The sequence below is a fragment of the Cicer arietinum genome, chromosome 4, assembly GCF_000331145.2.
Source record: "Cicer arietinum cultivar CDC Frontier isolate Library 1 chromosome 4, Cicar.CDCFrontier_v2.0, whole genome shotgun sequence".
NCBI lineage: Eukaryota > Viridiplantae > Streptophyta > Magnoliopsida > Fabales > Fabaceae > Cicer > Cicer arietinum.
Window position 1 is genome coordinate 16371617 of NC_021163.2, and position 13394 is coordinate 16385010.

The 13394-nt window shown below is 30.9% G+C and overlaps 1 protein-coding gene and 1 long non-coding RNA gene across 3 annotated transcripts; both read left to right on the top strand.

Moving 5' to 3' along the window:
• The first annotated feature begins 30 nt into the window (after window positions 1-30).
• Window positions 31-8864, top strand: LOC101504161 (uncharacterized). Of its 2 annotated transcripts, none has more exons than XM_004497052.2 (13): window positions 31-320; window positions 806-1219; window positions 1616-1862; window positions 1986-2098; window positions 5069-5148; window positions 5669-5810; window positions 5913-5993; window positions 6824-6928; window positions 7135-7317; window positions 7398-7490; window positions 8019-8158; window positions 8269-8335; window positions 8426-8864. In XM_004497052.2, exons 2-13 carry the CDS (start codon window positions 827-829, stop codon window positions 8543-8545), a joined length of 1764 nt encoding a protein of 587 aa, XP_004497109.1. In that variant the 5' UTR covers window positions 31-320; window positions 806-826; the 3' UTR covers window positions 8546-8864. The 2 variants fall into 2 exon arrangements, with proteins under 2 accessions (XP_004497109.1, XP_004497110.1); XM_004497053.4 differs by having other exon boundaries at window positions 185-325.
• A 3391-nt stretch (window positions 8865-12255) lies between these two features.
• Window positions 12256-13320, top strand: LOC105851894 (uncharacterized). The gene is made up of 2 exons (XR_001143683.3): window positions 12256-12399; window positions 13013-13320. It is a non-coding gene; the product is annotated as an uncharacterized lncRNA (long non-coding RNA).
• Window positions 13321-13394: the final 74 nt, after the last annotated feature.

Genomic DNA, 13394 nt, shown 5'->3' on the forward strand with positions numbered 1-13394 from the left:
AACAAAGTAGAGAGGAAACACGTGCGAGTCGCAACGGTGCGTTTTAGAGTTAAAAAAGTAAACTCGAGAAGCATAGAAGAGAAAAGCGACTGCCATTTTTGTGTCTTCGTGACCACTTCGCTTTCTCTATTATCTTCAACTTCTTCTTCTTCTCTGGTGTTAGGGTTTTCACTTCACTATCCATTCATAATAACACCTCTCACTAATTTCCTTCCTTTTCGAATTCCTTATTCCACTCATTCACCTTTACAAGATCCAAATTCCTCATTAATTACGTATCTTTACCTCTCTTAATCGTAACAAATCAACACTTTCACGCGGTAAGGTACCTTCTTCTGCTTCTTTCTATCTAAATTTCACACACTAGGTTTTCTTGATAATCTTCTACTACACATTTTCATTTCCAATTTTCAATTCTTTGATTTCGTATATGATATTTTGAATTGTTTCTTTTTTAAGTTGGAGCACCGTTGTTTGATTTCAATTCATTTTTCATATAGACGCAAACTTGAGCTTCGAACTTCTACTTTCCTGTTGTTAAACCCTTGACTTAATTAATTAAAGCACGCAAAAAAACTTGAGTTAAGTAATGCCTAATGTTAATTAAATTAATCAATTGAAATGAAGAAGTTATAAGTTCAATGGATTTTATTTTATATTTTTATGATTTATACATCAATGTTATGTATGTTAGTGCGCGACAATTTAGTAGTGTTTGCTGTTTGTTGTACTTCTAATTTTGCTTTTGGAACTTATGGTTATATTTGATTTTCTAACTATACGATTGATTTACTGACTCTTTCAGATATATTGGCAACAAAACAAAATGTCTATGGCCGATGAACCACTGTATCCAATAGCCGTGCTTATAGACGAGCTGAAAAACGATGACATCCAACTGCGGTTGAACTCAATTCGTAGGCTATCAACGATTGCACGGGCTCTTGGGGAGGAGCGAACCCGTAGAGAATTAATTCCATTTTTGACTGAAAATAACGATGATGATGATGAGGTACTTCTTGCAATGGCGGAAGAGTTGGGAGTTTTTATTCCTTATGTTGGGGGAGTGGAACATGCCAACGCGTTGCTTCCGCCTCTGGAGGCATTTTGCAGTGTTGAGGAAACTTGTGTGAGGGATAAAGCTGTTGAGTCACTTTGTCGAATTGGATCTCAAATGAGAGAAAGTGATTTGGTTGAATATTTTATCCCATTGGTGAAGGTCAGTTAACATTATTTTCATCAATATAAGTGCTGTTATTATTACTTTACATGGAAGCCATCATGAATGCTACCTAATTTTTTTTCCTTTTCACTCATAGTTTTGGTTTCGTGTCTAGTGCGGGTTTGATTATCACATTTATTGTATTTTCCTGGAATTTGACAAGTTTCTATTATGTTAGCGGTGCTGATATTTTGCAAAATGGAGTTTGATTAACAGATCTGACCAAATTTGAGTGATGCTTGATAAGTTTATTGCATTGTTTTGTTGCTAAGTGATTGCATGTGTATTAGAGTTTGCTTATCATTTAAGATGAGTTGTATGTATCCCGCCAGTTCCCATTTGTTATATTAGTAGAACAGCCTGTCCAATTCATGCTACAATTTATGTTTTCAGAGATTGGCAGCAGGTGAATGGTTTACTGCCCGAGTCTCTGCATGTGGACTATTCCATATTGCATACCCAAGTGCACCAGAAACATCAAAGACAGAGTTGAGATCAATATACAGTCAGTTATGTCAGGATGACATGCCTATGGTTAGAAGATCTGCTGCAACAAATCTTGGGAAATTTGCTGCAACTGTTGAGTATGCTCATTTGAAGGCTGATATCATGTCTATTTTTGACGATCTTACTCAGGATGGTAAGTACCCGTCCTTTGTCTAGTGTACTAGGGTGTTTGATATTGTTGCAGAGTCTATTATCTATATTTCTGTATGTGCTTTGCTTTTTTAACATATAATTTTATTTTTTTAACTTGGGTCAGATCAAGATTCTGTCCGATTGTTGGCTGTGGAGGGCTGTGCTGCTCTTGGAAAACTGTTGGAGCCACAAGATTGTGTTGCACATATACTCCCAGTTATTGTTAATTTCTCCCAGGTACATATAGAAGACAGTGGATAAACTATTTGTCATTCATTTATAATTTATTTATTTTCTTCATTATGCTCATATCATACTTACTATATACATGAGTCAGCTCTACCAAACCATGTAATTAACCTAGAGATTTGTCCATTCTATATGTTATCTTACTAGTGACTTGTTTGTCAGATATCCTCTTGCTTACTCTAATATTTACAACCTTAGCTAGTTATTTTATTTTTGCAAAAACTCCCTAGAATGCTATATATCTATAGTATTATCTACTAAAATGATATGTACCTCAGTTTCATATATCTTTTACCTGAAAGTAGCAGCAGGAAGATGTTGGGTTATTGGGTGATTTTTGTCAATTCTGAACTACCAGGAGAAAATTGTACTATGCTTTCGGATAGGAATGTCAGTAACTTAGAAATGTTAATTATGTTTAAGTTAATATGAACATTTTCTCATTGGAAAGCCAACAGCACAATTAGGCTTTTTTAAACATCACTGTTGGAGTTGGAATAATGCAATTATGATAGTTTCTCAATGAATACTGCTTCCATTTCACAGTATATGTTGTTTTAAGGATTTAAACACAGATTAAAAAAGGTAATAAATAACTGTGGTTATTACTAAAAAAATAAGTACATTTGACTAAACTTCCCTTTTATAAAAATTATCACATTAATCTTCAGGTACCCTTTCTCTCACTTCGATAATATTAAACTCCTTCCGTTTCATAATAAGTGTCACTTTAGAAAAAAAAGATTATTTCAATTTTCAATGTAACTTCAATAATTTCTTGCAATTGTACCCTTCAATTATTACTATATACACTAATTCAAAAACATTAATTCTACTTTGCATTTATGATAGTTAAAAACACACCAATAGTTAATAAGTTTAATTTGGCAAAATGACTATTCTCTTTCTTATATCTATTGCATTTCTTAATTTGTATCTTTCTCCATTAATGCTCCTTTCTTTGTTGCTTTTTATTAACCCTTTCTTCCTTCATTGATTTACCAATATGCATCATTATCAATCTTGGACAGCATATCGGTATTGGCTGGACCATCCCGAAACCACCATAAGCGAGTAGTGGATAGTGGGGTGACTGCTATGCCAAATATTATATATGCTAGATAAATAGTATAAACTACACGCATTGATGCTAAAGTAAAAAAAAAAATACAGGCATAAATAATTTGAACTACACAAACATAGGTATATATGCTAAAAAAAGATAACTTTAGGCATTCATAGTTGATGATTAAGCATTAAGTAAGAAGAGAAATGAATGGTCAGAACACCAAAAAAGTAGAGACCGGCGTGCATTAGAAATCAGAACTGAGAAGATGTGCGTACCAATTAAACAGGAACTTGGGCATGTGTGGATGACCGGGAGTGGATTCTCCATTGGAATCCTTTCAATTTTTCTCAATTGTAACGTAGATATAAAATTATAAAGAAAAGAGGTGATTGAGTTTGATGGTTGATATGTTGCAATTGAGAGGATTCCAATGGAGGTAATCCATTCCGGTGGATGAACAGATCTGGAGAGAATGCCAACTAGCAGTAGACGTGTCAGTGACATCTACTCAGAAAATGACAGGCTTGGGGCTAGAATGCCAGTGACTAGTGGGCCTGGAGTATTCTCAGTCTGTGTCAAAATAGAGCTTGGTATTGCATTGAATGAGGAATTGAATCCTAGAGGGGTATTCTTATGAAAAATAAAGAGGACAATACAAATTATGAAAGCATTAAAAATAAAATGGATTGAGATACCTCAAATTTTGGGTTTAGGATGTTTTATTGTCCATGCATGTCATAGGGGCCAGAATTTTCCATGATATTGAAACTGTAATCACTCAAAACTTGACATGGTTGACAACGTGTAGGCTTTAGCTGCCACCTGATAGCAATTTAACGTCATTGTGTTACTGTAGCGTTTGATTGACTATTGTGCCAGTGTGTAAATCATTAAAAGGTTCCTTGAGCTGTTTAATTATGCAACTATTTTACTTCATGTCAAATTGAAATTCTTGTTGTGTTATTTTTTTATATTGAATTTTTTTATGACTTCCCTCCTAAAACTATTATTTTAAACAAGGTTTGGTACGGAGAAAAAATCACTATGGACTTTTCATCTTATCATGCTTCATTTTAGACTCATAAAGATACTATCTAGATCCATTTAATCCTGGGGGATTTAAAAGACTACTTGGGTTGATTAAACTTGAATTAGTCATCCTCTTTGTTTGGTATATTACCTAAACAAGTGCATGAATGAATTTTAATGCTGTACGTGAGTTGTAACAGAAGAGAGGGGAAAATATCTACGTCAATCAATTGTGATATTGTGCAACAAGCAAAGGTTAGAAAATGGAGTTGTTTTTTAATCTTGATACTGAAATTTCAGTGTTTGTAGTAGGGATATAGAAACTCTAATGATATAGATATTCTAAGGAAAATAAATCAATTAATTAAAAGATGGAAATTTTTTTATCAGTTGAGGTATTTTGGGGAAAAGAAATCAATTAAATATATTTAGTGGTCAAGTATTTAATAGCGACTATAAGGGGCAAGGATAAGAATCAGGAAGAAAATAAACAATACCCTCTTGGTTCGTTAAAGCGACTGATATTGACACAAGTTCATTTTCTAAAAATTCAGATACTGTAAATTAGAGGTGATAATAAATTGGCATAATTGTGTTATAATTAATAATTTATTTTTTAATTTAACTGCTCATTTCTTTAATGTGTATTTAAACATGCAAATGAGGAAAAATGTACTCATTATTTAGTTCTCTCAAAAAAAATATCCCTTTTCTTTCCATCATTTTAGATTCCAACTACCAAACACTCACTTAGTTGTTTGATCTCTCTGCATTTACATATCTGTACAATGTTATATGCACGTTACCAAATATATGTTAGCTAATTATTTATTTGATGTGATTCATTTTAACCTGCACAGGATAAGTCTTGGCGTGTGCGATACATGGTTGCAAATCAATTGTATGAGCTCTGTGAAGCTGTAGGGCCTGAACCTACCAGGTATTGTTTTTTTGGCTTTACAATTTACAATAACAGCATATCTTTTCATCATTGTGCTATATAATGTAAATATATTCTATTATGACAATATGACTTATGAGTTGAGATCACTAGTTGGGGATCCTGATTTTCATGATAATATTTTAATTCCAAAACACGTGCTACCTGCATTGGTTTTCTCTTACATATAATATGTCCCAACTCTAAACCCAATTAACATATCTACTCCCTTTAGTCTTGATTATAAGCAAAAATAACTAACTTCACACCTTGATCTTTTAAAAAAAAAAAGTGCATTCTCAAAACCATCATGGGAACATGTTCCATGAGAATATTAGAGTTATTGGAAAATAAAGTTATATTAATTGAAGGGTAGTTTAGGATTAACTTTATCCAACAGGGTAGAAGTAAGTTGTATTTGAGGCAAAAAAGGTGAGTACTTTGTTGATTATATTTGAGACGTGATGGAGTATCTTTCTTGAGATTTTAACATGTAGAAACTTTTTCCTTTTTTGTGAAGAGCGGAATTGGTTCCTGCTTATGTTCGACTGCTTCGAGATAATGAGGCTGAGGTACGCATAGCAGCTGCTGGGAAAGTGACCAAGTTTTGCCGGATTTTAAGTCCAGATCTTGCGATTCAGCATATTCTTCCTTGTGTAAAGGTGTGCAATGTTCTGATGCATTTTTAATATTACCATATATCTGAAGGCTCTCTTTTGTTTTGGTTGTGTACTTTAGCATTCTAAATTGAACAACATTTGCAGGAATTGTCATCAGATTCTTCACAGCATGTCCGCTCTGCTCTGGCTTCAGTAATAATGGGAATGGCTCCAGTGTTAGGAAAGGTATAAGTGTCAGATACCAGTTTCTGCAGTAATTTTGCTTTAGAGAGTAATGTGCAGTATCCGTATCGCTATGGTGAAATCTGTTGGGGTCCTTGAAATATTTTGATTTTGTCTGAGTCTGTACCTCATAAAGTGAGCTGAGTTAGGAATGTATATTTCACAGTTTTCATAAATGCCACCTGATTGTGGTGTGTACTAGGTACACAAATTTGTCTTTTGTGAGTCGGAGAGGCATATATCACGCGGAAGGCATGATCGACCTGTACAGTATTTGACCAGACTCACCTTTAATGTTCTCACCTTCCCCATCCTCCCAGCCTGCAACAAATGAAAATCTTAATGTTAAATCTAGGTTTAAAGCATTTTTTAGGCCTTCTTTGTTTCATTCTTGTTTTTTCATGATAAGGAAGCATCCACATTTTTTAGGCCTCCCAGCCCTCCCTTTCATAAACTAGGTATGTTAGTAATGTCTCACATCATTCTTTGTTTCGTTCACATATTGTGTCATTTCTAAACATTCCTTTGCTTCTTAGCAATCTATATATTTTTATGTTTGACTGCTTAGTGTAGTTACTTCACTTTAAGGCACCTTGCTTCAATCTTTTGCTGTTATGGAAACTTATATTGAATTTACTGAATAGTGATAATTCAATTCTGCAACTAATCTTGTGGCTCTAGTTTTCCGGTTTTTTTAGATTTTCAATAAATTACTGCCTTTTCTTTTTTTTGCAGTAAAGGTTTGTCCTCAAAAGCATTTTTTTTTTCTGATCATGGTAGCAGTTGCTTTTAGTGTAATTGTGATTCTCAGTTCTATGTTATTTTCAATCCAGGAAGCAACAATTGAGCAGCTTCTTCCTATTTTCCTTTCCCTTCTGAAGGATGAATTTCCTGATGTGCGCCTAAACATCATCAGCAAGCTTGATCAAGTGAATCAGGTAGGTATAGTTTCTGGAGTTGTTTTAATTTTCAGAATGCTCTTAAACTCTTGAAAACCTTTTCCTATCCTCTGATATTAATTTAGCACACAGAACCTATGTTGTTTATGTCCTTACATCTGTATGCCATCATATATACTCACAAAATTGAAAACATTCACCAAAGCAAACATTTCAAAGTCATGCTAATCAAGCTATTCTTACAGGTTATTGGAATCGATCTGTTATCTCAATCTTTATTACCAGCAATTGTTGAGCTTGCAGAGGATAGACATTGGAGGGTTCGGCTTGCAATTATCGAGTATATACCCTTGTTGGCGAGTCAATTGGGGGTTGGATTTTTTGATGACAAACTGGGTGCACTTTGCATGCAGTGGTTACAGGATAAGGTTTGCGCTCTTCACTTCCTTGCTAGTATAATAGCATTTTGGGAGCTGCATATTCCACATTACTATATTTGTTTGCATAGGTTCATTCAATTCGTGAAGCAGCTGCTAATAACTTGAAACGTCTAGCTGAAGAGTTTGGTCCTGAGTGGGCTATGCAGCACATAATTCCTCAGGTTCGTCTATTTGCTTAATTTATCATTTACCACGTGGTTCACTACCTCATATCTCTATTATTTTGTGTGTTTGACTGTTTGTGTTTACTTTTATCTTCCATTGGAAGTGCACTTCTAATTCATATTTCTGTTTCTTCATAGTTTGATTTGGATACATTTCTTTGCTTACATGGTATAAGAAATTAATAAGCCATATTATAAACGAATTAATGAACCTTCTGGTATTCAATTGGAATGCCGGAAGAGAGTTGTTGCGCAGGAGCAATCATAGGATTAGGAGTAGGGGACCGAGTGAATATATTCCACATTTTTCCGTTTTAGCACAGCTGCTCCTATTCCATTTTTAATCATCTTCCAAAATATTGAAATAATAATAGAATTAATTTGAAGTCATGTACAAAAAGGTCATGTGTCGTGAACATAACAAATTGAATTTTATCATTGAAATATCTGCAATCTATCTGCTATTACCTTTTCTGTTGTCCTAAATGCAACTGAACATGTATCATTAAGGACTGTATTGAACAGGTTTTGGAGATGATTAACAATCCACACTATTTGTATCGGATGACCATTCTACGCGCTATCTCCCTGCTAGCTCCTGTAATGGGCGCTGAAATCACTTGTTCAAAATTATTGCCTGCTGTTGTTGCAGCATCAAAAGACAGGTATTTTATTTTATTTTTGAAAATTTGCGCTATGCCATAGCGCTGTAGCGTAAGGAAAGATCAATGTAATCGTTGAGGCTTCTAACTCCTGGTTGTTTGATCCCCTGTAGAGTGCCAAACATAAAGTTCAATGTGGCAAAGGTATTAGAGTCCATCTTCCCCATCGTTGATCAGTCTGTAAGTATCATGCTTTCTGGTGTTTTCATTCACATATCCTTTTTATCTCTCTGTCACCGCTCTTATCTAGTGAATACCATTGCCGTGCAGGTGGTAGAAAAGACTATCCGACCATGTCTGGTTGAGCTCAGTGAGGATCCTGATGTTGACGTGCGGTTTTTTTCCAACCAAGCCCTGCAGGCAATTGATTATGTCATGATGGCTAGCTAGGCCATAATGTGTCAACTTCATTTAGGTTGATGACTTCATCAAGGATGCTAATTTTTCGACTATTATAAACAATACTGCTTAGTTATGTTTCATGCTGTCAAGTTACAGCAAAATGGTTTTTTGCTAGTAACTAGTCATTGACAATTGATGTGATTTAGTTCTGGTTATGTACCATTTTCTTTGCAAGTTTTTTCATAGATTGTTTTTCTCGCCCTTCTAGGAATTGCTTATTTCAATTTTTGAGTTGTTTGGACTTTTGATATTTAGTTTGGTTACAGAATCCCCATGGAATAGAAGCATCTCATTGGTTTTTGCTTTAGCTTCAATATTCTATTATTTTCAGCTAAAATAACTTTCAGGATATAACAAAAATCAATTCATTTCAAGAGTATGTTTAACTAAAATTTTCCATTATAGATATCGTTAAATTTAATTTGTCAACAGTTTGTCCAAAGTCCAAAAACACTTAAGTGTCCAGCCTTGTTACCGTTTGGATTTTAATTAAGGGAACAAGCTCTTATTGAGTTTGGCAATTTTATATAAGAAGTTTGTGCGATGTTTTGCGAAGTATATTTGTATATTTATCTTGTTTTCCAACAAGATAGTCGTGAAAAAATAAAATGCAATAAAACAATTAGACATGAAAGAGAAGTTACTATAAAATGTAGTTTAACCGATTTTAAATTATTATTTAATTTCTGTAAAATCAAATACATTAACGGGAGAGTAATTATATTGAATTATGGATTTTAAATGGCGGTGTCATTTTCATTTTATCTCGACTTTCATCTCTTTTTTATATCTTCTCGTTCAACTTTAAGAGGCTGTTTGGTAGAAGGAGAAAACAAGACAGTAAGGAAAGTCTTTAGAAAACTGTTCCTCGTTTAGTTGTGCTAGAAACAGTGAAGGAAAGATTGGTGTCGGTGGGTCCCACCTAGAAATTTGGATCTCTCCAATTTGGAGAGAAAGCGTCCATAACAGATAACGCATCTATTTTAGCATTACGAGACACTAACTTTCACCCTTTTTCCTTAGCAGGCCCTCACTTTCTAATATGTTATTATAGTAAATCTAATATATTATTTATACATGATATCCACGTAATAATATTCATGTTTACTCTTTGTTAAAATGGTCTATTGAATAAATTAATATATATATTATCTAGAGATAATAATGTCATTTATTAAATATAATTTTTTTCTTTTAATTTTTTTCACTTTCACTATGCTGTAAAAAAAAACGAGTTCTTTTTGATGCATGATACAAGAGTTGCAAAATATTATTACGAGAACTTATTAAAACAAACTTTTAATTTTTTATAAATTTTATGATAATAAATAATACTATTATTTATCTTATAGTATTTTGGATGATAATTTTTTTTTTGAAAAAATATAATTTTTTACGATGCAAATTATTTTATTTGAATAATGAAATTTAGAGAATTTTTAAAATAAAAGAATTTGATGATGCACTTGTTTACATAATAAATTTGAAGAATTTTTAAAATAAAAAAATGTCATGAGATATTTTGATAAAACTAAATTTAGATAATTTCAAATACCACTTAAAATTTAATAAATTTAAATTTTCTCTTTATTTTATAAAATATAAATAATGAAATTATCCTAAATTTCTTGAAATTTATAATTTTGATTTTATATGCTACAAAAATCACATATTAGTCCCTACAATTTTTTATAAATTGGTCCATAAAATTTTTCAAAATTTGCATATTTATCTCTAAAAATTTACAACATAGTTCCTCAACTTTTCAAAAACTTCATTAATGGTCCAAATTTAATTTTCATTTTATCTCCTAACTTTTGAAAATTATAAAAATAATTCAATTTTAAAAGAACAATTTATTTATCCAAACAACAAAATTTAAAAATAAAATAAATTCAATTAAAATATTTTAATTTTTCTAAAATTTTCAATTTATTCGTCCAAACATACTCTTAATAATTCAAAAACACACTTTAAAAGTTATTGCACGTGAATTGATTGATGATCGTTAATTTCAAGCATGCTTTGCAGTGTTCCAACTTTAGTATCGAATATGAAAACAGGAAGAAAAATGTTGTGAGGCAAACATGCATTGCATACAATGTAAATTATGTAAATGATTGAAGTTTGTGTCGAGTTGGAAAAAACAATTCGGGTTGCTACTTGACCTTCAACGGCAAACAAGAGTGGTCTCAATTTCCACCAAATTCAAAAATAAATTGAAATAAAAAATAGTTTGAAATGTGGGGGTTGAGATTTCTTGTAGGAATGGTTGCTGTCTCTCATTGCTTCACCTGACAGCCAATGTGCTATTTATTTTCACTGTTCAGTCTTCACTTTCGTTGTTCAACTGTACGGTACGTGTAAATTATTTATTCATTTTTTCTTAAAATAGTCTAGCAACCAAATTTATACACACAAGAATACGAAAAAAGAGGGATGTGTTTCAAACTCACTCAATATATCAATGTCTATAACTATCATATATTTATTACAATATATCAATGTCTTTAGGTGCCCCAAAATCAAAAAATAGGTTGAATGGTCTTGAATTTTACCTACTATAATAGGTTAACATACTTTCTTTTTCTTTTAAAATAATATATCCATTTAAAAGAATTAATAAAAAGATTAAAAGTAAAGATATATGTTAATCTGCAGTTGTAGGCAGAATTTAAGAGGTCCACAATTCAATACTTACTCAGTCTCATAATTAATCAATCATTTTATACGTATTAAAAAAATATAAAAATATAAAATAATATTATTTTTATTAAAGTATTATTGTTAAATATTTATGTATTATCAATACTATAGATATATATTAACTAAAGACTACATAAAAAAATACATTGATAATTGAAATAATCATCTACTTTGAAATATCTTTTTTACAAACGACTCACTAATTAAGAAATGATTGAAGTATCTATTATGAGGTATATATAAGAGAAACTCTAAATATTAGTATTATAATTACTAATTAGTTTTAGTATAACTATTTTTCTTGTTGATTCTAATTAATATCTAAAAAGTCAAAATATTTTCTTTTAGTCATCATTATTTTGGTTTTAACTTTATGTTGAATTAATTATTGTAATATGTCTTAATTTTAATATCTAAAATGGTAATATAATTTAAATTTTATTTTATTTTATTTAAATGGTAATATAAGCTACAAAAATATAAAGACTAAAAGCAGAATAAATTATATGTTAGAGAAGGTAAAAATTTGTTTTTCAAAAAATTATAAATATTAAAAGCGAAAAGAAATATTAAGGACTAAATTTTGTTTAAACCAAAAAAGTTACTTATCAATGAGAATTACATATATTATCATGATTTTCAAAGAAAAATTTAGTGTACTAAAAATAAAAAAATTTGTTAAAATAAACTTTTTTTTTTGTTAAAAATTGTACATTCTACTTTTTCAAAATATAATTACTATTTGTAGAATCCGTATTTTAAAAACACATGCTAACATGATGATCATTTGTGGAATCCTTAACGTGTATCTTTAATAACTCTATTTCAAATTAAATTTAAAATAGTTTTTTTTTTTATATAAAACAAATAGATATTTTTAGAGTACGTTTAAAATAGTTACATTATGTGTATTTTGTACACATATAAACTTTTTCAAAGGAACTTTATTGCTTTGTCGTATACAGAATTGGCTTTTTCTCACTCCCCGCTTATAAATAGCACTCCCAACTATTCTTTCATTGCATTCTCTTTTCCTTCATAGTTAGATTTAGTATGAAATGAAGCATTATGATCATGTCTCAACATTGTTAGAGAATGATCACATATCATCATTTCCTTTTGTCATCATCACCCAGGTATATCACACCATCATTTTTCTCCATTTTAGTAGTCAATTGAATGATCAACATATTTCATTCCACAACAAAAACTTATATTTATAAACACTTCTTCCAAAAAGATAGAAATAACAATATTAAGAAAAGCTAAAGAATATATAGTTTTTTAGTGCGTACATATATATATATAAACTTTCCCAGCCCTCTTAGACATGTTGATGTAATTATGAGTATTATTATTCTTTTGAAGAAGAGGGACTGGAAGTGACTAAACTTTGTAAAACTTAATTTTATGGAACAACTAATTGCAGTTTAAAATTTAGGCAAATAAAATTGAATAAATTACAATTTTTTGTGTTGTCTTTTAAAGGAATTTAATTTTTCATTATAAAAAAATAATAACTATGTATAGTAGTGCGCAGTATGTGACTATGTAAAATAATAATAATAAATTATTATTATTATTATTATTATTATTATTATTATTATTATTATTATTATGTTATCCTATTATGATGTATTTAAACAAATGAGAGATTAATTATTCTAATTTAATTTTGATTATGTAAAATTTATATTGTGTTAAATGTTGATCTTGGAGGACATTGATTGATTTCAATTAATTGTGCAGGAAGAACAACCAAAACTTATGAGTTGGAACACTCATTTGAGCAAGAAAAAACAAGCAACTTATGCAAAAGAATGGTTGAGGTTGTAAAGTATTTACAAACCTCAACCTCGAACTTTCATGTCGAAAGTTTAAACGTGTTTAGTATAACATTGACCACGGGAGTACTATGTTATTCTCTAAAACACTATTATCTACTAGTGCAATAATGTATGTTACTACAATTATTTAGTGTTATTCCCTAAAACAGAATTGATTTTTATTTTTATTAAATCCATAAACAGAATTGATATGATACTTGAGATAAATTATACGACATAATCTTGTCAATGTTTGCCTGAAGGAAAAAATTAGCCACATAATTACTATTATTATTTTTTGTTAA